We start from the raw sequence: 16,830 nt of genomic DNA on the forward strand, positions 1-16,830 counted from the left end.
CTCATTTCTTTCGAATATTGTAAGAAAATATTTTAAAATAAACTTAGAATCAAATATTATTATAACTGGTACGATTAAAGTGCGATTGATATATTTATATTTTACAAATGGATTACAAATTAATATTCATTAAAAAATTTTCTACATATACACACTTTTTTATGAAGAAACCAATATACTTATGAGATAATAACACTACATTTTGTTAACAGAATATTAATAATAGTCAAAAGTTCAAGTATATTGATTTTAATTAAGTAAACACTGATAAATATATAAAGAATGAATACATTTGTTTCTAAAATAAATAATGAATTAATTAATTATTAAATTATATAATAAAATTAAAAAAAATATCAAACAATATACAATATTAAATGAGATTAAAATTATTTAAATATAAAATTATTTGTAGACTTGATTTTAACTGAACATTCTATAATTGTATGTTTTTGTTTGTATTCTTTAAGGATAAAAAAAAGAAACGTACATATTGAATTTATTAATTCTACAAGTTGTTTTTGAACACTTAAAACTTTGAGCGCATGCTCTGACTTGTGTATAACGGTTAAATGTGAATTTACCTGTTAGTTTAGTCCGTGACGTATATGTGTGCTTTCACGCGTAAAGTCAATGAGTTTCAGTACACATTAAATATTTGTTCAATAGTGCCTAAAAGCGGATAGTACACATATACAATTGTAAAATTTTAGTAAAAAATTAAACTTCGAACGGCGTCAAAAAGAAAAATACGAAGTAACAGAACAGAGTGAAAAAGAAAATTGATGTGTAAGAGGTGTTTTTTTTTTAGAATTTTCGAAGGACCTGTGAAAATACACTTGTTAAATAAAATTGGTGATGTAGCATGAGATATCGTGCAGTGTAAAGTGCACGACTATCGAGACGAATCTCTGTTGTTCTTCATATTGCCATCGTTAAAAAAGTCGTACGCGATCCTTCCAGGACGCGTTGTCGATTATTGTTAAAGTGGAAGCTTTAGAAAATGGCCGACAGTTGGACACAGAGCGTTGTTTGCCGGTAAGAGATTGTTCCGTAATTACTTCTTAACGAATTTTAATAACAATATAAAAATACTCAAGCATCCAGACCAACCTCTGCACATACTAGAATATAGTGCGCCAACATATTAAGCTGTGAAAATATCAGTATTTTTAAAATTTTTGCGTTTGTTTTCTTTTTTTTTTTTACTAACCAAACGTAATTGTATTTGGAACTGTATCAAAAAATTATTAGTCATAAACAGAATATGTTACAAAATCTTCATTTATGTATTATTTATTTTTATTTAAGTAAAAGTAGATTAAAATTACATAAAAACTAAAACACACGTTATTTATATATTGCATAAGTGAGCATTTATATGTCATCAAATTATATTTTGAAATTTTATTGAAATAATCTGTATGAAATATAATAGACATTTGCGTTATTTGTGAAATTTGTTGATGTCAAAATGATGTTAGGGCTGATGCGATGTTTTGGTTTTGTGTTGTAGATACTTCAAAAATGGGATGTGCCGTGAAGGAAATAATTGCAGATACCGTCATACTCAAGGAGTTTGGAATGATGGAAATAATGAAACAATAATATCTTCTTCTGCTCCATCTATGAACAATGTTTGTCGTTTTTTTAAACATGGTACCTGTAAATTTGGAAATCAATGCTATTTTCGCCATACTACTGAAAGTGTTGATAATAATGTGGTAAATGCAAATTCGGTAGAAAATTCATCAGCTGGACAACACACTTCAAATATTTCAACTTCGACAACAATAAAGAATGCGTATGTTGTTGTCAGATGACCTTATTTCGGCAAGATTTAAGTTGTAATAATATTTGCATTTCACGTAATACATTATAATATGGTATATAAAAATATGTGATATATAATATATGTATAAATATGTATATATATGCACACACACACACATATATATGTATAATATCAGGGTAATAGAAAATATAATGTGCTAAAATGTGTTTATATATTTCCAGTAAAGACAATATTCGTAATGCTGAAGAATGGGTAAAAGCACCAGAATTTATACCTTCACATGTGGCTGGATCATCTTCTACAAATAAAGCTTCTACAACCTCGGGAATATCTACAAATTCTTCAATATCAATATCTTATGCTCAAGCTGTAAGTTCATCTAATCAAGCATCCAGTCCATCTTCAGAATCTTTATGTCCATATGCAGAAGCAACTGGAATTTGCAAAAAACGTAATTGTACATACCTACATGGAGATATTTGTGAATTGTGTAATCGTGCTGCACTTCATCCGTACAATGAAGAACTTAGAAAGAAACATACAAATGTAATTACATGTAATATTACATTATTTAAATAGTATATTTCAACTATATAAAATTTTCCATTATTAATATTAATATTTTAGGCATGTGTCAAACAACATGAAGTGGACATGGAGCTTTCATTTGCTATTCAACGTAGCAGAGAAAAATCTTGCGGTGTTTGCTTTGAGGTTATAATGGAAAAAGCATCTGGAGAACAGAGATTTGGCATTTTACCAAATTGTAATCACTGTTTTTGTCTGAGTTGTATTAGGAAATGGAGACAAGCTAAACAGTTTGACAATAAAATTATTAGAGCTTGTCCAGAATGCCGTGCTACGTCTGATTTTGTATGTCCAAGTATGTACTGGGTAGATACTAAAGAAGAAAAAGAAAAACTAATAACGGACTACAAATGTGCGTTAAGGTAGGATAAAACATGCATTACTATAATTTTTAATTACATTAAATCGTTTATATATTATAGCACTAAAGATTGTAAGTACTTCAATAAAGGACGAGGAAAATGTCCATTTGGCAATAAGTGTTTTTACCTACATGCACTTCCTGATGGCACTAAAACAGATGTTGGCCCTCCTGTTCGTCAACGACGCAACGCAAATGCAGATGTCGATATTTTGCGTGTAAGTTAAAATTTTTATTTTGTTATAATATTGTTTAGATTTTCAATTACTAACATTATTGTCAAAAATATACAAAAAAACTACAATTTTTTACAGCAAATAATTTTGTGGGACTTTTTTGAAGAGAGAGATAACCGTTGGTTATATGATGTAGACCTTGAAGATCTAATTTCCCTTTTTTCAGGCTCAGAAGAGTCTGATTGGTCTGAATTTGAATTTCAGGCTGAGTAGTTATATTAATTCAGTAATCTGCTACTGTTGCTGTTAACTGTATCATCTATCTCATCCACCACTTGTATGTGGTTTCAATGGCTGAATAGACAAGTAGTTTATGAATTGTTTGAATGGTTATGATTTAAAGATATCTCAGCTACGTTAATAAAAAATTTGTGTGCTTTGCTTGATGATATTTACGTGAGAAATATGTAAATAATATCAAGTTAATAATAATAACAAGAATAATAACGAGGAGGTTGCAGTCGCATGTACAATGGCAAGTTTTTAAATGTTACATAGCCACTTTGTAATCGCTTCTGTTTGTGTACCTTGACCAATATTGTTATAATTAGTACTCAATCATAAGAAATATGCATCAAGTCTATTACATCAGTGGTCCAAATTAATTCGATTTATATAGAATACACATTAATAGAATAATTGTTTGGCAGTTTGAAAATAACAGGTTTTGTTTTTATTCTTTTTAATTTGTCTTGAATAAAGTCCTTTTTTACGTAAAGAGGTAAATATACATATATGCAAAAATAAGTTTATACATTTAAAAACGTTTTTATTAAGAAATCAATTTTCCTTACTTTTTTAAGCAAAATTGTCCAAGATTTTAAATGAAATTGTTTTCGTAAATATTATTATATTCTCATTATTAACCCTTGGCTCGAAACTTAATGTTTGCTTAAAGACAAGTTCAAAAAATAAAAACATACAAACTTACTTTTTGTATAACATATCTTTAGTAGTTTAGAATTATTTTTAATTTTGGTTGGGTACTTATTCTGCCAAAAAATCTGGACTTGATTACATTTATTTGTCATCTAATTTGAGGAATAAAGAATTTATAGAATATGAAATTTTGGTTTATATAAATTAAAGAGATGGTGAACTATATAAATAATCTATAGATTATAAAGATTAGTATTAGTACTCTCTATTTGATTAATGATTATTCATATTGAACATTCAATTAATAAGTTTCGTCCTACCTCCTGTTATGGCTTTGCGAACATTTAACAAATTTCCTTAAATTATCGTGAACTGTATAGCGTTAGTTTCTAATTCATAGTTTTAAGACCGTGATAAATTGCGCAAATCGAGTGTTCCATGTAATAAGTGTATGTCTGGGCGATAGTATGAAAATTTGGTTGAATGTGTGTACTGCTAAATATAATAAAAGTAAACCATTTTTAGCGAGTATGCACGAATTTCAGATTTAAAAAAAAATAACAAATAAAAATTATTTTATAAACGACAATTGAATTCAAAGCTGTCTATTTGGAATTTTTATTTTATCTTTGTATTTTATTGTTTAGTATTTTGTATTTTATTGTTTAGTTTTCAAAAAATTAAATTTTTAAAAATTAATATTTATTTAAAGGAATACATTATTCGCACTAATGAATGAAAGCAATTAGAGCTTTATAAACAGAAATGAAAGCCAAAGAATATGGTATCAATCGTTTTTTTGATAGAACTATTTTATAAAAATGATCTTTTAATCTGTTTAAAGAATTGCTTCTGTATAAGCATTAGGTAATCGAATTGTCTCAAAATATTTTGCGCATATAAATTCCAGCTATTATTACATATAATTATAGGATGCACTTTTCTTCATCAAAACCATCTGTCCTCAGTGTTGCCTTTAAAGAACAAGATAATTACTCTATTCGTTAATATGAGCTAATATTATTCGAAGTTTTCTCAGACAATCTTTCCATGATAAAATATGCAAGTTGTTTATATTTTCTATAGAATTTCTACATTGTTAATTTTATAGTGAATTGTTGTAATTAAAAGTTTATTGTTATTGCTAACGCCGCTTATAAAAATAAACGGAACGTTTTGTATATTGTTTTTTATATAGAAACCACTTGCCTTATATTTTTGTCTCATCTTTCATTATTCTCTATCTCTTCTTCATCTTAATTGGTGAATATTCAACAATTGATGTGCATGCGTTAACAATAAGAATAACAATACTACTATTTGTCAACACTGGGTGTAACCGCTTGTAGATTCTAATGTGTTTTTCTTCTCAATAATATATGTCTCTTATAGTGTTGTGTAAAAAAGGGATATATAGAGTGCCAATGGGTCTAATTGTAAGTTCAATATTTAATTTTTTTTTATGAGGTGCAATTGTAAACGGGATAATAATACGTCGTTCATGTATATGTATATGTGTATTTGCAATTGCACTACACGAGAGTATGGAAGTAGAATTTTTGTATAGTTTGAGTGATATTATAAGACATAAACTTTTAAGATCAAGTTACTTAATCGGTATTATATTTTAGATGTAATTTACATTTACTTTTATTTCTTACCATATCTACGAATTTACTAGATAAGATTTTAATCACTACATAATTCAAAATTTAATTTTCCTTCCATTGTATAACTATTTTATTCGCTTTAATGTATATGGCTTGCTCTACCAGGTTCTACGAAAAAATATACATCATATAGGGAAATAATATTACATGCTTCTTTTAAGTTATTGAATGTAAACACATTGGAAGATACAATACAAGTTTTCATTGTATCTAATTCATTGATGTATTGCCTTTTATAAATTTTGATCCTTTTCCAAATTAATAGGATTTTATGATAAACGAGTTTCTTATTGTAAAACAAGGCGTTATTAGTCTCTTGTTCTGAAGATCATCACGTTGTTTAATGTTATTCATGTTGCTAAAGTACAACAAAACACCTCTACGATCATTTTTATTACTTCTTACATAAAAAAATTCAATGTAGTAGTCAAAAAATTAATACGTGCCGCAGTTTCCAAGTTATTAAATATATAAATTATGAATAGGATAATAAATACCTCTAAAGTTCTTGCAATAATTACGTAAAAAAAATATTACGCGAGAATGCTTTTTTTATAATATTTAACATCTGGTAGTTTATTCAAGCATACAAGTAGCATAAATTGCAGCCTTAGAGATTTATACGTAAATTGTAAACTTAATTTGAAATGTTAGTTTTTATGATAGATCTATATACAATAAAAACTAAAATTCTCAAATTTAGGGATATTTTTTATTTACAGATATTTTTCATAGAAAGAATATTATCATTTTGTAAACAAAATATAATTTTATTATAAAGAAATGTAACGTTTGCTTTTTGTAATAGAGGAAACATTAAACAGCATTCAAGATAAAGTTAAGACAATCAATCATTTATTTATATTTAACAAATATACCTTTATTTTGGACAATATGTTTAGTGAGTAGTGGAAACTAAATGAAGTGTGCGAATTATTTATTTCTGTGAGTTTGTAACATTTATATAACTTAAATATTAATTTGAGTACATACTACGCATAAGCTCAAGTTATTCAATACAAAACTGAAGATAATATAGTTAAGTAGAATGTATACATACTAGAAATATATTATGGAACTAAATATAGTTTCATTACGTTTATATGTTTTGTTTCAATAAATATAAAAGCATCGAAGTATTTACATCATTTGAATCTTGATTTTTAACACTTAGCCAACCGCGCGCGTCACAACGAGCTATACGTTTCTTACCGCGCATTTTTTAAAGTATCGAGGATTAATATTCGCTACTTAAAAAATAAAGAAATCTAAAAATTATTTAAGTGGTCAATTATATTTTGCGGTAATGGTTTTATTTAACGATTTCACATACTGTATATGCAAAACATCAAATTAAAAGTATATATTAAAAGTATAAAAAAAATATAAGTAAAATTAAAAATATTAAAGATGATTAATGATAAATAACACAACTTGAACGTGAAATTAAAAATTCATAATGCATTTTAATACTTTTTTACAGTGTGGTAAAAAGTCAAAAAGGGAGATCCCGTTCGGTCACGCAGCGATGTACTTTACAGAGGGGAGAAATTTCCCTATTCGGTTGGCTAAGTGTTAAAATCGAATAAGCTCAAAGTAATGAAATCTAACATTTTCTATGTTTTCCTATTGTTGTTGTACAAATACTTATCAAAAGAAATATTCTTATGTATACATATTATAATGAAATAAATGAAAATCATTCCTTATTAATATTACTTAGTTTATATGCTGTAATCTCCAGTGTATCATTGTGATAGTCTTATACTTTTTTATTCTGTCCTAAATGTATTTTTAGCTTTTTACATTACTTCAAATGTAACTTTCGCTACTGCATACTATATACTATATAGTAAATATCTAAAAAAATTAATTATGAAAAAAATTTATTTATATCTTACATTAGAAATCTAAGCAGTCGGCTCGACAAAATATGATCACTTTTGGCATGTTCTGCCATTTTCTTAATTGAGAAATGTCGGATATTTTTAAACGCGATGGTGATCAATTGTACTTAGGTATATATATATGATGTTCAAAAAATCTCAGAAGATCTTATATATGTTAATATTACAAATAATGCAATCGTAAAATTTCGTACAATTTCAACAACAATTTTTTGTTAAAATAAGGCACTTTTCAGGTCTCCATATTAATTTTAATTCAGTCGATTGGCAGAATTGTAACGCAGAAGGTTATAAGATTTATCAAATTGTAATGCGACATTAAGGCAAAAATTACTGCAATCAGTATATCATTCCTAAATCTGTTACAAATTGAAAGTGAGTTTTGAATATTTATTTAGACAGGTCCAGCCTATCTTGTCTCTTCCACATCATTCTGTTAGATTATTCCTACTTTATCTATAGTCAAAAGTTATCTTAATGATGTGAGATAAGGTTGACACGTCATTCTTTGAACAGGCTGATAAATTCTTTTTTGAACTGAACCAGCAATTGATCCATTGTGAATCGTATTCGAAGATTCAGATTCTCCATGATCGGTTGTTCCGACATAGTGTGACCCTCGAGAATCATTTTGTGTTTCACTCGAAACATTCTGTCCATTTATTTCATTCCTTTTACGAAACTTGGTGGAATATTTGTAAAAATCAGACATTTCAAAAGGTTTTGTAACTTCTCTGTATGGTTGATATTTTCCAGCTTGTACAATTGTACAATTCTGAGAAGATCCTAACATAATTGTTTCTTCATTTGTTTCTTGAGGTGATTTCGATTCAGCTGGAATTTCAAGTATTTTTTTTCGTGTCGGCTCGTAACGAGATGATAATTGTTGTAAATGTTGATCAGTTTCAATCGTTAGTATATCACTTTTACGATGATTTACAGTAGGAATATAATTACTTTTCCCATCTTCGCCATTACTATTAGTGGATGATTTAGAGCACACAGGAAGAGTAGACTGATAGTGGATATTTTTATGGGAAGATATTAAATTGACATCTGATCCTGGACTTGTACCTGAATCCAAAGAGGTTTCATACCATTCTTTTTCTCTTCCTTTTCTACTAATATTATCCGTTGTATCCTTACCATCGTGCAGTTCATGTAAATGATTCGAATGCCATTTTTCGACGCTTCCTAAAGATTGTGTACGTAGTAACATTTTATTGTTAGTTGACGGTTGTTCAGATAATGGAAGTAAATGAACAGAAGCATTTTGATGAGATGCGATGTAAGAAGGACTTTTATTGCAACCTACGGATACTGTGCGATATCGTGGTTGTATGTCGGTTCCAATACTACTCGTATGTTGAACGGCATTGCGTTTCCTTCGATCTAAGCTACCGAATCTATCTGAAGCAAGTTGATCATCTGTACACCAAATGATTTCGTCTTCATATCGCATCCAATAGCCTGATGGTAATTGTGACTCGCTTGGTGAATCTGTATATCGCAAATTTTTATTTGTACTGCTGTCGCGGTCTCGTCTTAGTACGGGTTGTGGTTGTGAATTTTTATGATATATTGGAAACTCAGGTATATGCGTATAATGTAATGTACGAAAGTCTCTTTCATAATATTCCTGTCCAGATCTTCGCTGGACATCATTATCTAAATGCTTATAGTCAGAATATTGTTGATGATTATGCACTTGTTCTGGTTGAAATTGGCGGTATCTTATTTGCCGTTCGTCTTCGGCATATGCATTTGGCAGTGGTCGGTACATTCGTTCACTATCTTGATAGTGATTTTGATTACGCGAACTACCACTACCGTGAGAATATGTTCGCGTGCGACATTGATCGGATAATATATAAACATTTTGATTATCATTATGATCATGTTCTATTATTTTGATACCTTGTCGCTGATCAGAAATTGTAGGGCAATAAGTACCAATGTGATTGTGATTACAAGTGCTAGGAATTATTGACTGATCATCATATCCATGATTAGGATAAGTGCTTAACTTCTCTTCCGATCCTAAAGGACTTAAGCTTATACCACCTTCTTGAAGCAATCCTCTTGCAGTTTTTGAATTTACATCATTTACTATGAAAAAGTATATTTAAAACAAAGTTTAAAAAAGTTTGTTTAGTCGTTTTCATATCAGAATAAAAAGTTACTGTACCTGTGCCATCTAATGGTGGTCGAGGTTTCTTTGTTCTATGCTTTACATTTGCATGTAAAAGTGGTTGGGCATTACAAATACTAGGATGTTGGAATTGTGTTGGAGTTGAATGATGAGTTTTATTACGACTTTGTCTTAGGAAATTTAAACGTGCTTCTAATTCTTGTAGCCTGCGTTGGCTTTGTTGGTAAACAAGTCTATGCTTACGGCGTACTGCTTTGCTTTCTGTAGGATCATTTACAATTCCTAAAGCAGCTTCTACTATACCAATTTGAACTTGTCGTTCTAATTCCAAAGCAGATTCCTCCTGCAAAGAAAACACAATAAATCACTTGAGTTCTATTTTGAAATCTTGAACTTAGCGAACTAATCTCTTAAAATTTCTTTAAAAACATACAACTTCATTTGTTTTCAATTTATTAATTAAATTTTGTGGATATGTAAATGTTGTTCCAACTCTTTTACGGAATGCTGGTGGACTTTCTCCTGGTTCTAATGGAATTTCTGGTGGCAAAACACCAGTTAATTCTGCTTCCTCTACACATAGATTTTTAAGTTCATTATTTTTTTGAGCTAACTTCTCTTGCAACGCTTCCCTACGTTGACGAAGCCATTGTAATCTTGTGGATAATGAATCTTCTGCCAAAGATCCAGGTGTGCTTTCGTTCCCTGCCATCACTTTCAATAAAAATTCAGTTATAATTTGCGAACATAATTCACCCTCTTATCAAATAATGCAACAAATTGATTTATAATAATTGTATTTTATATTGCTTACCCATATTATTAGCAAAATATATTGATATTCTCTATTACAGGTATTTTAATTGGAATGTTTATATAATTGAGTTGTATGAGATGCAACAGAAAATATCAATGTTGACACATTTAATGAATCACGTATGTTGTAACATCTGACCTTTCCTTTGTTTGCATTACTTGAAAACTTTTTCTTTGAGAACCTAATTTTCATCATCTCTAAACTGCCTTGCGTTATAAGTTCTATAAAACACAATAATAGAAACTAGTAACAGTAGGAGGTTAGCTATTAATCAAGATTACATATTTATACTATTACGTCATAATAACTAATCCTGAAGCTTGTTTTATTGATATTTATAGAAAATCCTATAATAAATAAAAATATTTCCACTAATTGAACACAAAAGCATATATCTTTTACTATGGGAACGAAAAATATGACCGAAGAAATCGACGCTTATTGTCTCTGTATAGTTGCCATCTTTTATACTCTATATCGTCTACAGTCTACATAGTGATCTGGTGTAGTTGAATTTTATTTTCAGTTATAAAAATTTTCGTAAATATTTATTATAATTCATATAAACTAGTTTTTTGACTACATTGTTTTTGTTACTTTAAAATAATAGTTCCAATTATATCTAGCGGCGTTATTGGTATTGCACTAATTAAACCAGATTAAACACATTTGTTTGATTGGAATTCATTTTCACTCATTAATAATATTTGACGTTTACTAGATTTCAGAATTTACATTAAATTTGTACAAAACTGAGTTACAGAATAACTCTAGAAATTCTAAAGTTAAGTAAGTAGCAAGTACAATGAGTTCACTAACAAGTTTAAATTAAAAACTTTCGGTTGATTTGTCATTAAAAGCTCTTGATCAATTAGGTATAGGCTTAACATGGTCAACGGTTTAAAACCTGAATGCTCATTTACATCATGGTACCCTCTATTTTCTAAAGATTCTTTGAGAGCTACAATTATTCATATTCCTGATGAAGTACTTAAGTACTTGGAACACGATGCATTTGTTTTACCTGTTGAGGCAATAGATTCCACATTGCAGAATACAGAGTGGATGGATGGATCTCCAGTGGTAGACGACGAGGTAGGTTTAAAATATGTACATAAAAAAAAAAGCAATTAGAAATTATTTTGTTTTAGCATTCATTCGAGGCTCAACCAACATTTCCAGAATTTAGTCAACAAATTCAAGATGTCATAGATGAATATGGTGCAGTTTTCATAAAATGTAATTGGAGTTCACCTCTGGTATGTAAAAATTTTGGTGTCTACTGGAAAATGTTTAATCTAACTGAAAAATATTTTCAGGATGCGACTTGGGTTGCACCAACTAAAACTCTGAAATGCAAGACATTGGAAGAAGTATACTTATTACTGAAAAGTTCAGATAGAATTGCCAAAGATTTGAATAATACAAAAAATTATATAGATCATAAAATTCCTATAAAATTTTCTCTTATCTTAAAGCAATGGAAGGATATTAATCCTTGTACAGAATTTCGGTGTTTTGTACTACAAAATGAACTTATAGGTAACAAATTTCAATTTAGCATATTTATGTTTTATGTTACATAATTATATATTTATCAAAGATTATTGCTTTAATTTCTTTCAGCAATTAGTCAACGGGATATATCACAATATCATAGTTACAATGAATCGGAAAAATATAATATTCGGACAGATATAAAAAGCTTATTTATGGAACGTATTAAAAACAGGTTTCCACTGAATAATTGTAAGTATTTGTGGAATATTTTTGCTAAATTAAAGTCTATTTCTTAATCCTAATCTCTAAAGTCTATATCTTTTAACATGTAATATACCGTAATATAGATTCGTTTGATGTTATACGGTATAAAAAAGAGAAAGTAAAAATAGTTGACTTTGGCCCTTTGGATGAATCTGTTACCAAAGGAACTCTTTTTACATATGAAGAATTACAGAATCTAGAAGAAAGTATTCCAGAATTTAGGTTTATCGGTGAGGATATTGGTATTCAACCGAAAGCTCCAAATCATTTTTGTATTCCACAGGAAATAAATGAATTTTTTCAATCTAACGAAAGTTCTACGTTGCTAGACATTATTCAACGAGTAAGTATATGATTTCTCAAATTAGTAGTAACATATATACGAAGCAGTTATATTTAAAAAGATATATATATATATTAACTCAATATCTTTTACTTAAGGAGGTGGAAAGTCAAAGGAAAGGATACGAAAACGTAAATTCCAATAGTTTAGAGCATGATTGATGTGTTTGAAAAAAGGAAAATGAAAAAGCTAATAACAAATGAATAATTGTACACTTAAAAACATTTTTAAATACAGAACTTTCACTTTTATTCTGCCAGACCCTCTTCTATCATTACATTACATAAAACGATTAAAGGCTATCCTACCGCTTAAAAGAATTATCGTAATATTGCAATATTTTTCGAGCCATCGGCCTTACCGAGCGACGTCCTTTATATAGAAAATATGTCTTGTTTATGTACAATATGCAATCCTTAATACTTCGATTTGAAAAAGGATTCTCGATATATGTACCTCCGGACAAGTTAATACGCTGTACAGTCATATCCACGGAGTATTTTTCGTTCTTTTCTCATTATTACCTGACAAAAGTCAACAAGATCGAGCAATTATATTGATTGATCCTTACTCATTTTTTTCTGATTTTACATTTCTTGATACATTTGAACATGAAAAATATTTGATGGTAACTTTTAGCAACTGTAAATGTAATTAACTCCTTTTTTTTTTTTTGTTCTTTACTTTTAATGTTTCATCTATGTGCGATGTTCTTCAGGATTGTTATCATTCAGATATTCACATATCTAATTGTTGGTAATTCGATATAACTTTTGTTTACTTTACATTTATTATTTTGCAACTATTAAAAGGAAGAAAAGAAAAAAATAAATTTGAAGAGAAATTTGATTGCCAATATTAACAGTTTAGTTAAACAAATCTAAAATATATCAAAAATAGAATTTTAATAGATGTATATAATATATATGTAGAATCAATTCAAAGTTTAATTTGTAAGGGTTCGTATTCATTAGTATAGTCATAATTTGGTTGTCCGTTCAGACGTATATGACGACTATTCAAGTGTTTCGATATTTATCATCATCCAATATTTATAAATTTAATAATTTACTCTTTCACCTCTTTACGACCAGACTCTCGATCATACGTAATTCAATCAGCTTTAAAAACAAGAAACATTGCTACGACCAAACTCGCGTTCATAAAATATCAATGACTTAGTAGTATCAGTGTCGCAAAGAGATGTGCCGGTAATATGAAAATAAATTTTCTGTTTTAACAAATTAAGCGAACAGCAAAATCAGAAGTACCTACAAAATACTGCATGAGATCACGTAATTTTCTATAAAGACCTTTCAGTTTCAATTGTTAGCGTTGTAGTCCATCGCTGCTTTTTTTTTTTGTACGCGTTTATTACAGTAGGACGATCTTAAAAATATAAATTCAATATTTTCAGTCCGAAACATGCGTTTGTCAAAATGTGTGAAAATAACGAGGCCTTTAGCATTTATCGAAGTCACAAATGAATAATATGTATCGCGTGGAGACAACTACGAAAATTGCAAGTTTATGCATGATTTTGTTCACTTAACGCTAGTCAAATATTTACATATAAATGCTGGTGCAAGTGTATTCACATGTAAATATCGATTCTACGTTAAATATAACGATGCGTTAGATCGAACCGTAGCACTCATCGAACAAACTTTTTCCGACTGGTCGTGTATCTCGAAAATATGTATTATTAATGTTTTATATAATTACAGTACATATGTATAATGGTAATGTCTAGAAAAGAAATGTTCCCTTCATTCGTGCTCTTTCTTTACTGCATTCTTTTAAACGTATATACAGAGAAGCCGATCTTACACGTTTCTCTTTCTTTTATTCTCTTCCTTTTTCTTTTTTCATTTTATATTTCGGACATGACTGTACTGGTGTCTATTACTTTTCTTTTTTCCTTTTTTTTTTTTTCTGATTTTTCTCTTTTTTCTTTTAACAACTTCGTCCTCGGTTTATCTGGCTTCCCGTCCCTCATCGGTTTCTTCGTTCGTCGTTTCGTAATTACTTAATCTCTCGATTTTCAACTGATTTGTGCTAAACGACAATACGTATTTTAATCAATGTACGTTTTGCAGTGCACGGCCGTTTCGTTTATACGTATTCTCTCTGCCTCTCTCCCTTTTTCGCTCTTTCGCTCACTTCTCCACCACTTCCACTCTCTAGAATTATCTGTTACTTATTTATTTTTTCCTTATATATTTTTTTTATAATGCTTCTTCTCTTTTCCCTACATTATTTTCTCACGTTGCTGTTTACAGATATCAAAGTGACGCGGCAAACATCGTCCTTTCGAATACTGGTAGTAAGGGGTGGTTCGAGTGAGAAAAAAACAGTAGTCTTAATAAACGTACGATACAAAAACTCTTAAGTTAATCACTTAACGGCCAGTGTAAAGCGGTTTTGTTTCTTTCTACATTTAGTTTCTTCTCTCCTGTCTTTTTACTATAGCACTCTTCTTTCTTCCTTCTTGTTCGTTTGTTTTTTTGTCCTTCTTTCTTCTTTTTTTTTTTCTTTTTCTTTTTCTTTTTTCTTAAGTACCTGAAAAGCTCTCGGCTCTGGAAAACTTTGCTTATCCTTAAGTGTTTCTTCTAGTATTTTTTTTTTTTTTTTTTTTTATTTAAGTCCATTCATGAGTTCTTTTTACGAAGACTACAGTTACCCCTCTATTATAAATGCGATTGGTACGACTAAAGGTGGCGAAAAAGGCCAGGCTATCACTGACAATCGTATTTTCTTCCTCGTGTTTTTTTTCTCTTCCATTCATTCGTTCACATACGTACATGCACATTCATTCTTGTCTGTTTCTCGCTTGTTTTGCTTTAACGTATAAGCTACATGTAAATGTGTCTTTCTTCCATCCCATCAAAAAATACGTATTATTTTGGTGTGACGTTTTTCCAAAATTTACACTTACAAAGATGCATCTCCTCGACGTCTCCATCTGTCCGTGTCTATTTGTTGTCCGTACATCCGATTCTTTCCGTAATTTCATTTCCATTCCTTTCCTTCGTGTCTTTCCTTTTCTTACATCGCTTTAGCTTTATAGGAAGATAAGAGCTTACGTTTAGACGATAACATTAAGTTGACAATTTTTTTTTTCCTTGGCTCGCCCCGCTGAAAACTCGTCGGATTACGCTGAAATTTGTTGCGGGATTATTCGTTGAACGATCGAAAAGGGAATCGGAAAGTATGAAATGTATATTATTTACAAGAAGGTGTTGGGCGATTAAAATGGAATAAAATAGACAACTAAACTGGGAGAAGCGGTTGAATTCACAGGGCGTCTAGCGAAACGTATCGTTAATGGTTAAGACACCGGGTTTTAGACCTGGATTTTGTACGCATTCCGTTATTGCTAATGATACGACATTGTTTAAACATAAAGTATTTCCCGATAAAAATTTAAATTTAAACGGAGCAGCAATTACAGATTGTCTATATTACCCCCACCTTCTCCACCTCCAGCCACTTATTCAGGCGATTCAAAGTGAAAGATATTATTTAAAATCGTTCAAGTTACAGCGGGCGAAGTGTATAGAAATTGCTTAAAAACATGATGAGAATTATGAAAAATGATCGACGCGTGCACGAGGTAGAGTTTTACTAATCGTTGACAGAATGGAAAAACGAAGAAGATACTTTTTTTTTATCTTACGATCGAAGCAACTAATGTAACAATTTACACGAGATTATAAGAAAGATAATAAATTTAATACGCTTATATCTCGTATTTCATTTCTCTCTCATTTTATCTTTTTCTTTCTTCTTTAAGGTTATTTCTGTTTATCATTTATTTTCTTCCATCTTTTGCTTCTAAACGGAATCACTTTGGTTCGTATCACGAAAGGAGACTATTCACAGGAACATTACTTTTCAACATCCTTAACTCTTAGTTTTTACGCCAGAGATAATACATTAAACGCCTCGATTAACGAGTTTTATTAGCCTTTACGCGGACAAACCTCCGATCACTCTATGAGGAAGGCGCGAAAGAAACGTACGGAAATTAATCAGTGTTCTGTAGCTTAATTACACAACCTTTACAAGTGTTATCTTTGTTTATAGTTTTATAATATGTTGCAGGCATTCACGCGTCACGACAGCACACCGAAAGATGATATAAACTTGTCATTCTGAAACAAGGTGAAGCGATTTTGTACTAAAGTGCAGCGATATAATACTATACTTTTAATGAATTATCTACGTAATGTACAGTGTTTTGGGTACTTTTTACATGCACCGTGACAAGGTATGGTCGGCCTGTACGACACACAACGATATTCTCCTTAGTTAT

At 29.9% G+C, this 16,830-nt stretch overlaps 3 protein-coding genes across 5 annotated transcripts; 2 read left to right on the top strand and 1 right to left on the bottom strand.

Moving 5' to 3' along the window:
• Nucleotides 1-576: 576 nt before the first annotated feature.
• LOC132908278 (probable E3 ubiquitin-protein ligase makorin-1) lies at nucleotides 577-6,376 on the top strand. Its single transcript, XM_060962156.1, has 6 exons — nucleotides 577-1,038; nucleotides 1,517-1,804; nucleotides 2,017-2,341; nucleotides 2,423-2,745; nucleotides 2,806-2,962; nucleotides 3,059-6,376. Exons 1-6 carry the CDS (start codon nucleotides 1,004-1,006, stop codon nucleotides 3,191-3,193), a joined length of 1,263 nt encoding a protein of 420 aa, XP_060818139.1. The 5' UTR covers nucleotides 577-1,003; the 3' UTR covers nucleotides 3,194-6,376.
• Nucleotides 6,363-10,605, bottom strand: LOC132908270 (uncharacterized). Its single transcript, XM_060962136.1, has 4 exons — nucleotides 10,403-10,605; nucleotides 10,022-10,302; nucleotides 9,625-9,931; nucleotides 6,363-9,545 (listed from the first exon to the last, which is right to left on the bottom strand). Exons 1-4 carry the CDS (start codon nucleotides 10,404-10,406, stop codon nucleotides 7,906-7,908), a joined length of 2,232 nt encoding a protein of 743 aa, XP_060818119.1. The 5' UTR covers nucleotides 10,407-10,605; the 3' UTR covers nucleotides 6,363-7,905.
• Nucleotides 10,606-10,802: 197 nt separating this feature from the next.
• Nucleotides 10,803-12,763, top strand: LOC132908281 (cell division cycle protein 123 homolog). 3 transcript variants are annotated; one of them, XM_060962163.1, is made up of 8 exons: nucleotides 10,803-10,908; nucleotides 11,134-11,194; nucleotides 11,266-11,500; nucleotides 11,557-11,664; nucleotides 11,725-11,947; nucleotides 12,032-12,154; nucleotides 12,253-12,512; nucleotides 12,611-12,763. In XM_060962163.1, exons 3-8 carry the CDS (start codon nucleotides 11,294-11,296, stop codon nucleotides 12,671-12,673), a joined length of 984 nt encoding a protein of 327 aa, XP_060818146.1. In that variant the 5' UTR covers nucleotides 10,803-10,908; nucleotides 11,134-11,194; nucleotides 11,266-11,293; the 3' UTR covers nucleotides 12,674-12,763. The 3 variants fall into 3 exon arrangements, with proteins under 3 accessions (XP_060818146.1, XP_060818144.1, XP_060818145.1); XM_060962161.1 differs by having other exon boundaries at nucleotides 11,281-11,500; XM_060962162.1 differs by lacking the exon at nucleotides 10,803-10,908 and adding an exon at nucleotides 10,927-10,945 and having other exon boundaries at nucleotides 11,281-11,500.
• Nucleotides 12,764-16,830: the final 4,067 nt, after the last annotated feature.

This window comes from Bombus pascuorum, chromosome 6 (assembly GCF_905332965.1).
Source record: "Bombus pascuorum chromosome 6, iyBomPasc1.1, whole genome shotgun sequence".
NCBI lineage: Eukaryota > Metazoa > Arthropoda > Insecta > Hymenoptera > Apidae > Bombus > Bombus pascuorum.

Excerpts from the sequence above, each read along its gene's own strand:
- LOC132908281 (XM_060962163.1), top strand. The coding sequence starts at position 11,294 with ATGGTCAACGGTTTAAAACCTGAATGCTCATTTACATCATGGTACCCT. Across the intron at positions 11,501-11,556 it reads CTCCAGTGGTAGACGACGAG|CATTCATTCGAGGCTCAACC; the intron begins GTAGGTTTAAAA and ends ATTTTGTTTTAG. Across the intron at positions 12,155-12,252 it reads CAGGTTTCCACTGAATAATT|ATTCGTTTGATGTTATACGG; the intron begins GTAAGTATTTGT and ends ACCGTAATATAG.
- LOC132908270 (XM_060962136.1), bottom strand. Across the intron at positions 9,932-10,021 it reads AATTGAAAACAAATGAAGTT|GAGGAATCTGCTTTGGAATT; the intron begins GTATGTTTTTAA and ends TTTTCTTTGCAG. Across the intron at positions 9,546-9,624 it reads ACCACCATTAGATGGCACAG|TAAATGATGTAAATTCAAAA; the intron begins GTACAGTAACTT and ends ACTTTTTCATAG.
- LOC132908278 (XM_060962156.1), top strand. The coding sequence starts at position 1,004 with ATGGCCGACAGTTGGACACAGAGCGTTGTTTGCCG. Across the intron at positions 1,805-2,016 it reads TCGACAACAATAAAGAATGC|TAAAGACAATATTCGTAATG; the intron begins GTATGTTGTTGT and ends ATATATTTCCAG. Across the intron at positions 2,746-2,805 it reads GACTACAAATGTGCGTTAAG|CACTAAAGATTGTAAGTACT; the intron begins GTAGGATAAAAC and ends TATATATTATAG.